Genomic DNA, 18,034 nt, shown 5'->3' with positions numbered 1-18,034 from the left:
GAATGAAATAATTGTTGCTCCGGATCCAATGCTGCACATAAGATAAACAGCACAACAACAACAAAAGAAAAATCCGCAGTAAGTGTAACTATATGAGATGATTTAAATACATAGATTAAGTGTATGCACATAAAGAGGTGCTAGGCACAGGAGTGTTTGTACATAAGGTAACTCTGGCAGGAAATGATAAAGTAATGGTGGGGGGGGGGGGGTTGCTGTGACGAGTGGAGGTGCCTTACTGCTTGGGATAAGTAACTGGTTTTGAGTCTGGTGATCCCAGCATGGGTGCTACATAGCCTTCTCCCTGATGGGAGTGGGTAAAACAGTCCATGAGCAAGGTGGGTGGAATCCTTTATGATGTTACTGGCTTTTTTCTGGCACCTTTCTGTATGTATATTCTTGATGGCTGGTAGGCTGGTGGTTATCAACAATTGTGAATATTGAATTAATTATGGTAATTATGAAAAGTACAATAACAAAAGCATATAATAAACTTTGAATTACCAGGTATTGTGTAAAATATAATGTGCAGTGTATGCCTTTATTATTGATTTAATGAGTATTTGCATGAAGAAAAACTGGGGTAATAACAGGTTATATTTAACAGATGGTTGTAGGCACAATTGCCTAAAATTTTCTTTTTACTTTACACTGACACCAAAGCAGCATCATGTGATGCTCTAATACTGTTTTAAAATACCATAAAGATTACAAACTTCCACTGTAAGGTTCATTCAGCAGCATTGTCATGTTTCCTAGCATGACAAAATGCTCTCTCACTTTCAATTAGAGCTACTCATTGCATAATCACCCAGCTACCAGCACTTAATCTTGTAGCTGAGACCTCAGTGGCCAGCTCTTTTCCATCTACAGTAACCTACCACTGCTTCAGGAATGGCTGCCACACTTTCAGCAGAGGGAAGGGAAGAGTGCTCTTAGATCCAGAGATATTAAAACATTACTTGGAGGATAGATGTTCTATGTGCCTAAAATTCAGAAAGACTTTCCACAGCCACAATCATATATGCCTGCAGGAAGTTGCTACAAAGGTCTCTACAAGGAAGATCATCATATGAATACAGTCTTGGGTGCCTGTATTTTAGGGAAGTCCACAAAAATTGAAGATATCTTTGCAATTTCCATGAAATGTATGTGCCCTCTTTAAATCAGCAGTAAACAGTAAGATGAAGCATGGATCATCAGCAGCAGCCTGTAATGATCTGAAGGCTAGAAATCTGAGCGTAATGATAACTTTGACGTTGATTGTGAAGCCCTCTTGAATACTGAACATCTAAGGATGTCACAGATTTCATTAGTGACTGTTTTACTGTAAGAATAGCCTCTCTAGACTTTGGTCTTTTCCTGCATATTTTTCTGGGCAGTTAAAATGTAGGGTGATGATCACCATAGTAACTATATGTTTTGCAGAGGCCTAGATTTCACCTCCACACTAAGTAACAAGAAAAAAAAAGTTTTTGGACAATTACTTAGAAATTCTCTTTCACAGAAAAGTTGTTGAAGGTGAAAAGAAAGTGTAATTTTAAGTGTAAGTAGTCCATAAGGAGAAGTCATTTTATCTGCAGAGGAGTTACTGAAGATACATGAGTTAGAATTAACTTGTGTGATTAACCCATGAGTTTATAGTGTGATGTGTAGTTGTCTGTCAATGAGTAGAGGTTCAGAGTGTTTCTTCATTTCAATAACATTGTTTTGAGTTTCTAGCATTAGAAACAAAATGGCTTTCCTACAGGTGAAGAATGACTTGTTACTTTTTGACCAAAATGGACAAAAATCTTGCTGATGACTAGTTTTGGGTATTGCACTATATTCATATCCTTTGCGTAAGCATGAACAAGGCAAATAATGCTAACAAGAATAAAAAAACTCACCAAAAATGAGCATGTGATACTAGCAACAGATTGCTAAGACATTCAAAAGTATGTGTAAAAAAGAATCATTAATACAATTTTCAACATTGCAAAGCAAAAGCATCAGTTGGTATTATGGAGATGAATTTCTGGTCCAAATAGGCATTTGCAGTTGTAAAGCATTTTGGAATGTTAGAAACATATTGGAACTGGGTCATTTTTTTTTCCTTTTGAGGCAAATGTGTGTAGCAGGTTGTTAGCAAAACATGGGATTAGTGCAAAAGGGTGCTTGATGGATGGCATGAACTCAGTGGGGTAAATTGCCTGTTGCTGAGTTGTATAACACTATTTCCCCAGCAGACTCATTTTATTCTGCATTTATGTTTTCTCAGATGTCCTGTCAAATCGAGTGGCTGCTGAATACCTTTAGTAGTTAAGGCGCTGATATGCTAATTTGTATAGGGAAAAATCAATAATGAGAACTCCTCAGTAAAAGTTAGCTTACAAAGATCTATCATAAAACACTCTGGAGAATATATCAAGGAAACAACACTATTTCTGGGAAATGTAATCCTGTTACTGAATCATTAATTCAACTTTAATGAAGAATTAATTGATAATATAAAATGAAGCAAAAAAGAAGTCTTACCAGCAGTACCAGAAAGTTGCACACTCAACGTACGTTCAATGGTCTTGGTTTCAAATGGGGAACCTTTTGGATCACTAAAAAAGGTGTTTTATTCCTTTCAGTTGCTTAATATTTTTGCAGTTAAAAAAGTATCAAATGCATTGCTCTTCCAAATATGAGCAGTCTGATATTATTTTGAAACACTTACGTTGATGATTCTGGTGTCAAGGGCAGAGAAAGAGTTGTTGGTCGTGCTGTCAAAATTGAAAACAAAGCTAAATGAACCATTAATAACCTTAAATACATGGTATTTTACATTTCCTTTCCTGATTAAATAACAGCAAAAAAAATTGTTGCAACCAACAGGATTAAACCTTTGCAGTTTAAAGCAATTGCTAATGTGTTTACTCTATAATCAGAAAATGATAGAAATACATAGCAGATGAAAATTTTCCCCATGCTAGAGAGAAAGGAAATGTTGACATTTTGCTTGAAACCCTTTAATAAGAGGGAAGAAAACCCCAATTTGTTGCACCACTGCAGATTCTGTGGGCTCCATGTGTTGGAGAGTTTTGATTTAAAAAAAAGCTTTCCTTACTCTATGGGCAATATTCATGGCAATAATGTTCTGAGGTGAATGAAAGAGATCTCATAGCATTACACTATGAGATTGCTACATCTACTTGTACAAGCTTAGTGTGGAAGAAAGTGATCCTCCCTATTTTCCTGATTATCTATTATCCTCAACAAAATTTTCTAAAACTAAGGACTCAGTCACTGTTCCATTGTTGTTGGTGAGAGTGTCATATGAAAGTCTTGCCCCTTAGCTCAGTTCTTCACTAAAAGTCACCCTGGGACTCAGCGCTGGGTTACTGTTGTGACAGGAGGTTAGATACATCAGGATCATTATACACTCATAAGCTGTAGGGTACAGATGCAGAAGTCTATGATGTGTTAGTATATACTCTGCAGCTAATTGGCAGTTGTCTAAAGAATTAAACATCAATGTAATTCATCATAGTTTGTCTGGGGTCACATATAGGCTAGACCAGGAAAGTATCTCAGATTTTCTTTTCTGAATTATATTAATGAACCATATTGTCCTTTTCAGCATTCCAGAAGTTTTCAGGATATCATTGCAAAGACTGACTATTCTTTTCCTAATTCAAATTCATTTAATAATAACTTAATTTTACTTTTTCCTGCTGATATTGTGAATTTTAAACCTCATGGCTTTGGATGATCCAGATGCTTGTACCGGCAGATGTAGAGATTTGTGGTTTGACTCCCATTGAAGTAAGAAGCTGACACTGACACCACAGAACCCAGAAAAATATGCATAAAAATGCAAATTTATGATGATGATATTATTGTATGCTTTCTTCTTACCTTGCAGGTTATATGATTGCTGGGATTGCAACTGCGTCTTCTTTTTAGAGATGCTTTTGTCTTTACTACTAATTTTGTGCTCATTTATTCGAGACTGAGGAGGGCTGTCATTAGCAGTCAAATATTTGAGCAGTTCTGTGCATCGGCGACGCTGGGCCTGCGATTTCTGCTGATGGCAAACATTCCTTATTGCCTTTAGACTTGACGTTTGCTCCACCTTTTAAGGGCAGAAGGAAACAATTTGCACAGTTAAATCTTATTCAATAGATCAACTATTAATAGAAGAATTAGTTTGCTAGTATAATGATTGCTTTCTATAAACTATAAACTCTGCATCTTCACCCCGCCACTCAGAAAACACATTAAAGTCTGTAAATATACAGTAAGATAATATAACAATACAAAAAGTACTTCTATCATATGCTTGATAGAGTCATCTTGACCACTGCACCATTGCAAGTGGAAATAACGTGGCACTCAATATTTTCTTGAATAGTGGTGACTTAGGTGGGGGGGGGGGGGACAGCTGGTTTATTCTGCACCAACAACTGGAGATGGAAATTGGAAGGAAAAGAAGCTGGCAGAGGGGAGGAGGCAGAGTGTTGTAATTCTTCTGTTGGCTTCGTTTTTTTTTGTTAAAAAAAATGTCATCTTTCAATGTGCCCACTCTTTTGGGCTGTTTCAAAATATTTTTGGTATGACCTCAGGCCATACTTACAGGCAAGGGATCCACAAATAGCAAATCAGCAGATAATAAGTATATACATTATCACAGCAAGGCAAAAAAAGTAAAAACTGATTACACTAAATAACTAGGCCAGATATCACATATTATTAATTCAATGAGATCACAGAAAATTTAAATCATTTTGTGAGTGCTGGCCTTGGGTTAAAGTGTGGCTATTTGTTCAAGAAAGGAAACAAACTTCAAAATCCATGCATCATTTTCCCACAATTTTGAGCAAGAGCCATACTGCTCTGCTTAAACATAATAATATTGTGTTAAACATGAACATGAAACAGGAACATGAATGGTTTAGACATGGTAAATGGAGGATAACTGTCCCTTAATGGATGTTTCAGGGACCAGAGGGCAATGTTTAAAAGTTTGACCGAAAGATTACAAGAAGGAGGAGAGACAATTATTTCCATGCAGAAGTAATTGTGTTCCAGCATTCATTGCTTGTAAAAATGGTGCAAACAGAATCAATTGGGGATTGACACAGGCATTGGATAGGTCCCTATGAGAATAATTTGCAGCACTGGAGAGAAAGAGCAGGGGAATAGGACTCTTCTAATGAAACAGGTAATATTCTGAAAAACACACACAAAGTCTTGGAGGAACTCAGCAGATCAGGCAGCAACTATGGAGAGGAATAAAGAGTCAAAGTTTCAGACCAAAGCCCTTCATCGATATTGGAAAAGTAGGGGAGAGAAGCCAGAATGAGTAGGTGGGGGACGGGAAGGAGCACAAGCTGGAATGTGATAGATGAAGCCAGGTTAGGGGCAGGCAGGTGGATGGGGGAGGGGAGACGAAGTAAGAAGCTGGGAGGTAATAGGTGGAAAGGGTAAAGGACTGAAGAAGCAGGAAGCTGACAGTAGAGGAGAGTGGACTGTGGCAGAAAGAGAAGGAGGAGAGACACCAAGGGAGGTGATTGGTAGAAAAGGTAAAGGGCTGAAGGAGGAGGAATCTGATAGTTGAGGAGAATGCACCATGGCAGAAAGGGAAAGAAGAGGGACACCAGAGGGAGGTGATAGTCAGGTGAAAAGAAGGGGTGAGAGGGGAGACAGAATGGGGAACGGAAAAGGAAAGAAGAGGGAAGGTGGGAGAAATTAGGGAAACCACTGTTCATACCATCTTGAATGTTACTGGATTTGCAATTGCAAATGAACCATATTACCTGTATAATATTTCTGAATGATGTTTATAAATGTTGGAAAGGCTTTGTGGGAAGACAAGGTGACCTATTCCCTCCAGGGTGATCACCTTTTGACCTTTTTGTGTAGGAAATTTAACATCCAAGAGCATCTTCCCTCTTTCTCATTTTTGATGAAAGGATCCTGAAGCTGCTTGATCTGCTGAGTATTTCTAGCATATTTTGTTTATGCTAACAATTTACAGCTACTGTGGTTTCTTTTGATTTTCACTTGTGAGAAGATATTGGTGAGATTTGCCACCATTGATGGACTATTTACCTTACGTGTTGGCGCATGGCCAAGTGGTTAAGGCGTTGGTCTAGTGATCTGAAGCTCACTAGTTCGAGCCTTGGCTGAGGCTGCGTGTGTGTCCTTGAGTAAGGCACTTAACCACACATTGCTCTGCGATGACACCGGTGCCAAGCTGTATGGGTCCTAATGCCCTTCCCTTGGACAACATTGTGGAGGCAACTGCCTGCCAGTCGGTTTTCCATTAAAAAAAACCTTGCCCAGGCTTGCGCCCTGGGAACTTTCCAAGGCGCAAATCCATGGTCTATCGAGACTAACGGACCTGCGCACATGCGTACACGCACATGCGCGCGCGACTGATGGGGCAGGAATATCACAGATTGAATTTGTCTTCTTTGTGGACGTTATATGCTAAGACAATACATTTTTGCAATAGTGGAACAGCCTTGCCTAATGTTCTTCAGCCACGTAGCTACAATGCACTTGATATGCTATGACACAGTCAATATTCCAAAATACAATACAAGGTAGTCCAATCTGAAATTGTATGCCAAGTGTAATGAATTTAGTCATTCCTATTATTATATATGCTCTTGCTGATTTTTTTCTTTCATATACAATTAAAGTTAGTAATCCACAAGTTTTTATTGAAATAAAAGTCAATAATTCATCTGGATTTTCAATCATTGCAGAATATGAAGTTCATTAGTTTATATTGCAATCACTCCCATTCTTCAAAGAATAAAATATTCCTTTCTGACCTGGACAAAAATTACTGATTACACCATTAATATGTACCTTGACAACAGCAGGGCTTGATATAATCCTGTTATTACTGATCGCATGAATGTGTGAGCTGCCTCCATTGCATTCATTGTAGATAAACTGGGAATTAGCTGGAGCCAGCAAGAGCTTCTTCAACTGGAAAAATACAATCAAATAGGTGGAAAATTTAAACAAGGCATGAAATATGCAGTCTCTGTATGTAAACAATTTTTCATCCAATCATGAGTCATTCAAATTACCCCATTTGCAAGATTCTATGCTATGTTGTTTTTAATTATTTCAGAAATAGTTGATAGCAAGTTGTGAATGAGAGAAACATACTTACATATGTGCATATTTAGAAGCCTTTTGTAATAATGTACCCAAGTTACTATATAACCTGTTCTTAAAATGCAGCATATCTTCTTAAAATTATATTTCTGAGGCATTCATTACGTTAATTTTCCTTGTGGCCATAATTTAAAAATCCAAACCTTATTTTGACTACATCATACCCATGCAGCGAGTAGCCAGAGGCTCATCCAAATCTTGCTAAACAGTAGGAAGGATTCTTACTAGAGACGGCTCTTCAGCCTCCAGAGTTGGAGGGGTGCCGTCAGGTGTTGAAGGAGGGCTAGGAGCATTGACACTGGTCACATCCCCATCTGTCAGTGCATCAAATGATGGCAGTCCATCTTCATCTATTGGGATGCTGTCTAGTGTCTCCGTTAGAGCAGCCAACAAGTTGGCCTCATTTTCTTCATCCATTTTCTGTCAAAAGAGAAAGGATCTTTTAATTGCTACTCGTGTGATTTTCAATCCAAACATAAACCTCTAGTTTATTTGTCAGAGAAACAGACTGCAACTTAAAAAAAACATAGCAGAAGTACATAGTATAGCTGTGCAATGAAAGGACTGGAACTTTCAGATATTATTGTTGTTTAAACATAGATGACTAGAATTCATATTTCAAATATTGACCTTTCAACAAACTTAGCAGATAAATTTGAGGTGGACCCGAATGCTAATGTATTCACACACTGCAACTGTGACCATTAGACCATGACACTGCTTTTCCCCAGTTAAAGTGCTACAATGACAAAGTTATTGCTCCATAACTGTAAACCATACATATAATTAACACTTGTTTTTCAGTTGGCTAACTCTCTTACAAAACAGGCATTATTCAAAAATGTTATCTCAGTATCAATTTCAGAAATGAAGGGAAAATAATGGCCCAGATTTCTCAGCATAAATTTTGTGACTCTTGCATGAACAATTAAAAAACCACCAGAGACCAAGCACAGCTGACCATTTCCCATGTTTGCTCCCTCCTAGGCTCCTATGGTTGATTCCAATGGCAGGATCAGACCTTGCTGGGATTCCTAAGCAATTAGGTCTGTATGCCCATTCTCCAGGCTGTTCTTGAATACCATACCATGGTCAATACAGAGCAGGACACGACATGCCCTAGATTCAAGTGCAGATTGTCCGGCTGTTTGGAAGACAAGTAGCAAGCTAGTTCTTTTTTCAATTATGGGAAGATTGTAAAAATGATCAGAATTAGAGTCAGATTTATTATCACTGACATGTATATCATGAAATTTGTGTCTGGACTACAGTGCAATACATAACAATTATTATAGTTTACAATAGATAGAGAAATAGATGAATAGATAGATAGTGAAAAAGAGGAATAATGAGCTAATGTTCACAAGTTCATGAGACCATAAGTCACAGGAGCAGAATTAAGCTATTTGCCCCATTGAGCCTGCTCTTCAATTCCACCATGGCTGATTTATTCTCCCTTTCAACTCCATTGTCCTGCCTTCACTCCATAACTCTTGATACCCTTACTAATCAAGAACCTATCAAGCTTCGCTTTAAATATACCCAATGAGTTGGCTTCCACAGATTCAGCAGCAGCTTCTGTCTAAAGAAATACCTCATCATCACTGTTATAAAAAGACTCTTACCTTACTGAAACTTCACACTCAGAAAAGGCTGAACAGAAGGGGCGGCCAGCTCTCAAAGGTTTGGTTCAGCTTTGAACTGTACACTGTCTGCACACTGTTCTGTCAGAACACCAGTTTAACCCTTGCTTTGCTGCTCCCACCATATCTATCCCCTCTAATTCTCCTGTTGCCCGCCTAGCTGTTATATGGCAGTCATTGAACTGCTGACCAACATGTCTTTGTGATGTGGGAGGAAACTGGAGTGGTAGGGGAAGTCCATGTAGTCACAAGGAGAACATGCTAACACCACATAGACAGTACTGGAAGTCAGGATTGAACCCAGGTCACTGGAGCTTTGGGACAGCAGCTCTACTAGCTAGGCTACTGTGTAACCTATCTATATATCAGTCCAGCCCATTTATTCTTATGGGAAACATACTGTATATTGTCCTGATGAAGGGTCTCAGGCTGAAATGAAGGGTCTCAGGCTCTTTATTCTTCTCCATGGATGCTGCCTGGAGGAGGAGGAGATGTTATTACTGACTATGATCTCCTGAAGAGGAAGTCAAGGATCCATTTGCAGAAGGAGATACAGAATTATTACCAAAAATCATTCTAGCTGGTTTAAAAGAAAACTGTTAATAATTTAATTTTTAGTTTAAATTTAAATGTCCGAACAGCAAAGGTATTCAGAAACATTAAGGCTTTGACAGAGTCAAAACTAGGGTCAGGCCTTTGCTAGCTGTAAAAACAAAGATTCACAGATCAAGACCTCTTCTGACCCACTACCTGGAGTCAGGCTAGGCTGGGTCCTCCTCACTCCTGCTTAGAAAAGATTCTGGGAAGTAGAAATTGAAGGTGACAATTGTGGACAGTGAAATTCTGATTAAAGTGTAATAAATATTTAGTATGAAGTCAGACCAAACTTAGCAGGTCCTATACAGTACATCTTTAAATTGGCCAGATGAATTACTGTCTTGAATAGATCATTCCATCCTTCATTTTAATTGAGTGCGCTGAGTAGGCAGCATTAGCAATTGTTTTAAACTGCAAAGGTTTCCTTTAAATGTACAGACTAGAGCTGTGCTTTTAACTTTGAAGATTGAATGAAGACTCAATGACTTTCCACACTAATGTTGGAAGTGGATTGGTCGCAGAAGGCACTATTGAAGTCAGGTTTATTATATTTCTTCAAGGAACTGTATAAAACAAAAGGAAATTTTAAGTTTCTCCTGTCAATGATTACCACCATCTCTCTCCTGTGTTCCCTTTCTACACACTTGTCTGAGATTTGAATATTTGCTGACAGTTGCTACACACCCATTTCCCACTTAAAAGTCAGAGACGTAGTTAAATGTCAATTCCTAGTTTCATTTACAATGCTGCATTCTGCCATGGGTCTAATAAATGAGGCACTCTGAATTAAAATTCATGCTCTGCCCCTGCATTTCTTCTTACCATAGCACAGATTTGTTTTTCCAATTTGATCAAATTATGGATGAAAACTGAACAATGAATCATATTCTTTGACCTTTAGTTTCTGCAATTTGATTTCAAATGAATGAACATAACTTGGTTCTGAAGCAAATGAGCAAGTGAGATTATTGTAAAGATAAAATTCCATTCCACAATATCTATTGAATGTATTTGTTTAACATATATCCTCAACAACTTACTTAAATCTTTACCAGTGAACAAGTTTTCTTTTCCTACAAAGGGATTTCTGTTATCAAATTAGTTGTCTTTCAATTTGTCCTTGCTTGTATAAATATTGTATAGCTTTCTACACGATAGTATATCTTCAATTATCTGGTACATTTATGCTTTAAAACAAATTTCAACTGTATCTAATCTAAATAGACAAATACCTCGTAGTCAACTAGACTGGAAATCATAACATGATTTTAATTTTATCATAATGTAAACCATTCTTGTAAGGTGCTTAATGAAGTACTTCAGATGAAAAGGGATACATGACTGGAAATGTTTCACGATTCATTTGACTAGTCTCAAAACTACTACTTCTTAGTAATTTTTTATCTGTAATTCTAAACGGTTCTCAATGATTTTTTACACTAACTATCCAGACATCATTTTCTAGTTTTTAAAGTAATTGAATTTAAACTGACTCTCCATCAGCTCTCTTCAAGCTGCATCCCTAGTTGTAGAGTTTTTGCAATCACATATTTACTACAGAGCTCCATTTATCTCAGGGATCTTGAACACTTCACAAGTATCTTCTACATCTCCTCTTTTTCCTTAAATAAATAATCCCAGGGTCAACTGCTGATCTCATATGTCTTTAGCTCAATATTGGCTTCCTACACAGCTTCTCAGCCCAGATCATCAGCCACTATCTAAAGCACCACAAAGTTATCAGTCTCCAAAGTAATCTCTTACTCCAGGTTTACTCTGGAAGTCACAGACATTGCAAAACCCTTCATGCCTTAGCAATAGCCTCCTTAGTCTCAATCTCCCACCTTACTTTAGATGTTTGAAAAGCTTATGGAGTTAATTTCTAAAGTTAAGATTATCAGTGCATTTGCTGGCACAATCAAAGCATGTGATTGGAAAGGTAAAAATAATGAGATTTTCCTAACTGCCACTGAAGGAAGTAAACTTGTTTGGAAACCGCATGAAGGTAAGATTAGGTTTGGGTCCATGTTCTTCAATGGAAACAGCATCCTGGTACATGTTGTCAAGGCTGGCAAATGTATAATGGTTCACTGGCTGAAGTACTGGAGAGTGACAGATGCTGTACAACAATTTCAAGAACAATCAATGCCTTTAGCAGAGGAGAGAACACAAGAGGTTGTTTTTCTTCTTCAGCATAAACAAAAAAGCTGCATTTTAGTTTTCATCAGTGTTAAATTCCATTCATTAAGTGAAAATGAGGCCAATAAAGATTAACATTCAGAAGCAACACCTTATTTGATGATGATTGGAAACTGATTGAAAGTCATTCCAAGGGATAATTCACTCATTAGAGAGTGTGTATATATACATATATTGAAATATTTTTGTGTGTGTATCAGTCAAATTTCATTATATCATACAAAACTATATTAGCTTATTGATTAGTTTGGTTGACTAATTTATAGATCTTAAAAATACCTACCAACTCATATTCTGTGAGTTGTCTGGGCTGAAACAATTTTAAAATCCAGGGAAATTATTATTGAAAGTGAGGTAAATTGATAAACACTGAAGTGCACATCCTTACAATGATATTTAACATAAAAATGCACGGTTTCATGGGGGGGGGGGCCGTCACCTTACATTTTTCACTATTTTAATCATTTATAAGAATATTATTCAATAAAATATCCAATTCAAATCAGGGACAGCAGAGATGTTTTAATTTTAAAATATCATGCTGAAAATGACTTTGAATATGGTCTAAAATGAAACCAATTACATTGAATAAATAATAAAAATGACAGAATGAAGGACTGCTGGCAAATTCCATAATTATTCAATTATTCCACATATTTGCACCATCTGATCCTCCTTTTCCTAAAATGATGAGCTTCTGACAGTTTCACAAATGACTCTTCAGTATTTAGAGTGAGGAAGGAGTCTGTAAGTCCTCCGAGCAATCACTTGCGTCTCCTCTGGATGCTCCTGTTTCCTCCCACATCCCAAAGACATATGGGTTAGTAGGTTAATTGGTCACATGCGAGCAATTGGACTGCATGGACTCATTGGCTCAAAAGGGCCTATTACCGTGTTATATGTATAAATAAAAAGCAATACTTAAATAAAAAGGAACTTCTGTTCCATTTGGGCTAGATAGATAGATAGATAGATAGATAGATACTTTATTCATCCCCATGGGGAAATTCAACTTTTTTTTCCAATGTCCCATACACTTGTTGTAGCAGAACTAATTACATACAATACTTAACTCAGTAAAAAAAAATATGATATGCATCTAAATCACCATCTCAAAAAGCATTAATAATAGCTTTTAAAAAGTTCTTAAGTCCTGGCGGTAGAATTGTAAAGCCTAATGGCATTAGGGAGTATTGACCTCTTCATCCTGTCTGAGGAGCATTGCATCGATAGTAACCTGTCACTGAAACTGCTTCTTTGACTAATTTGACTAATGTTCTGAATGGAATCAGGCAAGTCAGCCTATACTAATGGAAAGAGTGCTGTCTTTAGCCTATCAGTTCACCTTGCCACTGGTGTTCTCATGGAGTCTAACTGAGATGACTCCAGACCTGTTGGTTTTCCTCAGAATTATCCAGGTATAACATAGCACAAGATCCAGCATCTTGTTCATTTCATTAAGGACTGCAGAACAAATGTGTGGCGGAAAAGATAAGACGTGTCACGTTTTAAAAACTATTTTACATTAGTTTATTGTTGTATATAATAATAAGTGGTTTAAATCAGTTTTAAATGGTTTAATTTTTAAAAAATAATTGTAATTATTTATTTTTATTATTTTTTGGAGTTGGAGAAGTTTAAATCTATTTAAAATCAACAATAGCTTGGTTAGAAGCCAGAAAATCCACTCCCAACTTTGTTTCAGCTAGGATCATTCTGGAACAGGGTGTCCACACTGCACTACCTAAAGACAAGCTGCTGCTTGTGTTCAAACCAATTGGAATTCCAACTTAAGCTGTAGAGATGGGCCAGTAAAATTACTCTGTATATGCTCCAATAAGCTTAGCAACTACAAGCAGGGGTTCTGGACAGCAGATTCTGAACAACAAGATCCTTTCAGTTAACTCATTTTAAGTGATGACTTCTTCTCTGGGATGGTTCTAGTCCACCAGGTACTCTCTGGTCAATCTGGACAAATGATCATTCTTCGTATACGAGCATAGACAATGCATATTTACAATGGTCAGCACTATATAATCTGATCATATCCGCTCCAAATTTCAAAACTCCACCTCAGTTTCTGACATGTCTTACTAGATTGCACTCAGATATTGTACAGGAACTCAAGTTGATATTCTTCCTACTTAGTCCAGTGGTGTTGAAGCCAACTGCAAGATCACGTTTGTTCTCCACATTGAAGTCTTGTGACAAGGGAGCAATTGGACCGAAGCTTGTATTTAAACTAAGCACTAAATTTAACAATAAGGACCTTGAGGGAAAGTTAATCAATTTATCACTAACATTTGGCTAAAAGAAAGGAAACATAGCTTCTTCCTCTTTACCCAAAAATAGCAACCCTCAAACACTATCTAAAGGTGAGACTAAATCTATATTCAATCTTTATCCTCAATTTCTCATCGTAACTCCAATGGGGAAAATTCTCAAAACCTCCATTGACACGAGTTCCTACTGACACTCATTTGTTGTCTTCCCTTACCGGTGATTTTAAATTTGTCAATTTTGTGTCATTTCAACCATTGTTAAATAGTACTTGTTGCTCTTGATAAAGTTATAGAACCATAGAACCATAGAACACTACAGCACAGTATAGGCCCTTCAGCCCTCCATGTTGTGTCTACCCAGATAATCCTGAAAATAAAAGTACTAAACCCACACTACCCCATAACCCTCCATTTTTCTTTCATCCATGTGCCTGTCCAAGAGGCTCTTAAATACCCCTAATTTTTTAGCCTCCACCACCATCACTGGCAAGTCATTCCAGGCACTCACAACCCTCTGTGTAAAAAAACTTCCCCCTGATGTCTCCCCTAAACTTCCCTCCCTTAATTTTGTACATATGCCCTCTGGTGTTTGCCACTGGTGCCCTGGGAAACAGGTACTGACTATCCACCCTATCTATGCCTCTCATAATCTTGTACACCTCTATCAAGTCCCCTCTCATTCTTCTATGCTCCAAAGAGAAAAGTCCCAGCTCTGCTAACCTTGCTTCATATGACTTGTTCTCCAAACCAGGCAACATCCTGGTAAATCTCCTCTGCACCCTCTCCATAGCTTCCACATCCTTCCTATAATGAGGTGACCAGAATTGAACACAATACTCTAAGTGCAGTCTCACCAGAGATTTGTAGAGTTGCAACATGACCTCTCTACTCTTGAACTCGATCCCCCTGTTAATGAAGCCTAGCATCCCATAGGCCTTCTTAACTACCCTATCAACCTGTGCAGCGACTTTGAGGGATGTATGGATTTGAACCCCAAGGTCCCTTTGTTCATCCACACTCTTAAGTAACTGACCATTAATCCTGTACTCAGTGTTCTGGTTTGTCCTTCCAAAATGCATCACTTCACACTTGTCCAGATTGAACTCCATCTGGCATGTTTCTGCCCAACTCTGCAGCCTGTCTATATCCTCTTGTACCTTCGACAACCTACAGCTCCATCCACAACTCCTCCAATCTTCGTGTCATTCGCAAACTTACTCACCCATCCTTCCACCTCTACATCCAGGTCAGTTATAAAAATCACAAATAGCAGGGGTCCCAGGACAGATTCCTGTGGCACTCCACTAGTCACCGACCTCCAGGCAGAATACTTTCCTTCCACAACTACCCTCTGCTTTCTTCCTTTAAGCCAATTTTTTAGCCGAACAGCCAAGGTTCCACTTATCCCATGCCTCATGACTTTCTAGATGAGTCTCTCATGAGGGACCTTGTCAAATGCTTTGCTAAAGTCCATGTAGACCACATCCACTGCCCTACTTTATTACCAGTAACCTTTTTGTATTCTTTATGGAGACATGATAAAACCAGCTTTAAAGGTGGTCACAATACAGTTATATGAAGTGCTGCAGATCATGCGGTAAAGATCCACCCACAGTTCTGGTAGATAGGAAATTCTAAGGCTTAGGTCCAACATAGGTGAACAAACAGTAATATTTCTGCAAGCCCTGATGGCATACAGACTGAGGAGTAATGTACTGTACATAAATTCCCTTTGTCTTTCTAGGTAGAAGAAATCACAAAGCATGGCAAATATCACTGAATAAATCTTGTCAGTTAGTGTGGTAATTGGAAAGAGGGGGGAGATAACAATATCCCTTTACCTCCCATCTCTTTAAGGGGGGAGGTGGTAGGATCCCATTGGAGATGGCAAAAAGTTGCTGAGAATGATGTGTTGGATGCAGAGGCTCATGAGGTGGTAGGTAAGGACAAGAGGAACTCTACCACTGTTAGGGCAGCTAGAAGATGGAGTAAGTATGGATGTTTGGGAAATGGAGGAGATGCAGATAAGTTCCTCCATCTCCAAAGGGTATCATTTTCTGCAACTTTTGCATCTCCAAAGGGATCCTACTACCAAACATCTTTACCTCATTCATCCTCTCTTTCCACAGGGACCGTTCCCTCCATGTTTCCCTTGTCTATTCACCCCTCCCAACACTTATCCCTGCAAGTGGCCAAAATACTACACCTGACCATTCATCTTCTCCCTCACCTCCATTCAGGGCCCCAAACATTCCTTCACCTGTGAATCTGCTTGGTGGTCCATTATATCCGGTACTCCCAATGTGGACTCATCTGCATTGGTGAGACCCATCATATAAGCAGAACTTCCTGGCGGCTAAACATTTTAATTTCCATTCCCATTCCCGTCCCAATATGTCAGTTCATGGCCTTTTCTAGTGCCACAAAGAGGTCACCTTCAAGGTGGAGGAGCAACACCTTATATTCTGTCTGGGTAACTTCCAACCTGATGACATGAATATTTATTTCTCCTTCCTGAAAAAAAATTCACCCCCCCCCCCCCCACTTCTTCTCAGTCCCAGTCTGGCCTCTTCCTTCTCACCTGCTGATCACCTTCCCCTGGATCCCCTCCCCTCTGTAACTTTCTCCTCACCCATCAGATTCCTTCCTCGCTAGCCCTTTAATTTTTCTATCCATCTGGCTGCCCAGCTATCACCTAGCTATCCTCCTTCCCCTTGCCCCACTGTTCCCTCTTCCCTTCCAGTCCTGAAGAAGGGTCTCAGGCCAAAACAATGACAGTTTATTCATTTTCATAGATGCTACCTGACCTGCTGAGTTCCTTCAGCATTTTAAGTGTGTTGCTTTGGATTTCCAGCATCTGCAGAATTCTTCATGTTTAGATATTTGCATTACTAAACTTTCTGACTTGATCTGAGCTATCACATCCATCATACATTTTCCACTTTCATGAAAATGCTTGGTTTTAACTTTGATTTTGTCTTCTTGAATATATAGAAAAACAGAAAATACTGGAAACAGTCAAAGGGTCCAGTAGCATCTGTGAAAGAGAACTGGAGTTAATTCTTCAAGTTGAAAACCCTTCGATAGAAAAACTGAGAGATGATTTAGGGGTCAGGTTAGAGTTTCGGGACAGAGGTGTGGGTGATATAGAGGTCAGACCAGACTCTAGGCCTCCGCTCTGTGTTTGAAGGCTAATGACAGGTAAGTGGGACATCTGTGGTCTGAAGTTGGATGGCAGACCAGTGAGGATGAGGGCTGGAGGCCCATTCACAAGGGCATTGTGTTATTAGTAGGTTCTGGAATTGAAGTTCCATGGGGGCAGGCGACATGCAGGTGGTCCCCTAGATACACAAATTGGTGAGACTAGAGTTTGGGGCCTAATGTTGGGGGTACTGGTCATTGAAGAGTCCAGCATTTGAGGCCTAGTGTTCGGGATCCTCATCCAGGGTCTTTGTTCATCGTCAATGGGGAGTCCTGGAGATAATACTGAAGATCGAAGCCCGAGGTTGACTGGAAATCCAGAAGTTTGCAGAAGCCTGGATCTGCAAGTACACTGGGGAAGTCAAAACTCGATCTGTGAATCCATGAGACTGCTGGAGACCAAAGATGGCCAGCTCTGGGGTTTGAAGACCATGTGTTTGCATGGGCAGGTGGGAGGGAGGGACGGAGCATGTCTGGCTGTTGTTGTTTTGTTGCTTGCTGTGTTTTGTTTTCTGTTCTTCACATTAAGCACGTCAATCTCTGCAGCTTCCAGCATCTTCAATGGGATCCTACTAATGAACCTTCAATGGGATCCTACAGTTACCTCACTACCACCACCCTCCCCTCCACATTCTCCAATTTTTGCAGAGATTGTTCTCTCCATGATTCCCTTGTCCATTCATCCCTCTTCACTGATCTGCCTCCTGGCACTTATCCCTGCAACTGGAAGAAATGTTACATCTGCCCATTCACATCCTCTCTCACCACCATTCAGGACCCCAAATAGTCCTTTCAGATGAGGGAGCACTCTACCTGTGAGTCTGTCGGAGTAACCCAGTGATCTAAGCACAGCCGCTTCTACATTGGTGAGCCCCGTTGTAGATTGGGGGTCTGCTGTCTTGAGTAACTTCACTTTGTCTGCAAAAGCAGGATACTATGGTGGCC

General features: G+C 39.1%; 1 protein-coding gene across 3 annotated transcripts in view; it reads right to left on the bottom strand.

The window, feature by feature from the left end:
* Nucleotides 1-18,034, bottom strand: part of ppargc1a (peroxisome proliferator-activated receptor gamma, coactivator 1 alpha) — a 563,573-nt gene that overhangs the window by 56,165 nt on the left and 489,374 nt on the right. For all 3 annotated transcript variants that reach the window (XM_073064905.1, XM_073064906.1, XM_073064907.1), the window contains exons 3-7: nt 7,393-7,587; nt 6,850-6,972; nt 3,886-4,102; nt 2,705-2,750; nt 2,518-2,591 (exon numbers count right to left, since the gene is read on the bottom strand). In XM_073064905.1, coding sequence (XP_072921006.1) covers nt 2,518-2,591; nt 2,705-2,750; nt 3,886-4,102; nt 6,850-6,972; nt 7,393-7,587 — 655 coding nt within the window. The remainder of the gene's footprint in view (nt 1-2,517; nt 2,592-2,704; nt 2,751-3,885; nt 4,103-6,849; nt 6,973-7,392; nt 7,588-18,034) is intronic.

This window comes from Hemitrygon akajei, chromosome 13 (genome assembly GCF_048418815.1).
Source record: "Hemitrygon akajei chromosome 13, sHemAka1.3, whole genome shotgun sequence".
Taxonomy (NCBI): Eukaryota; Metazoa; Chordata; class Chondrichthyes; order Myliobatiformes; family Dasyatidae; genus Hemitrygon; species Hemitrygon akajei.
This window is presented reverse-complemented; position numbering and strand designations above follow the sequence as displayed.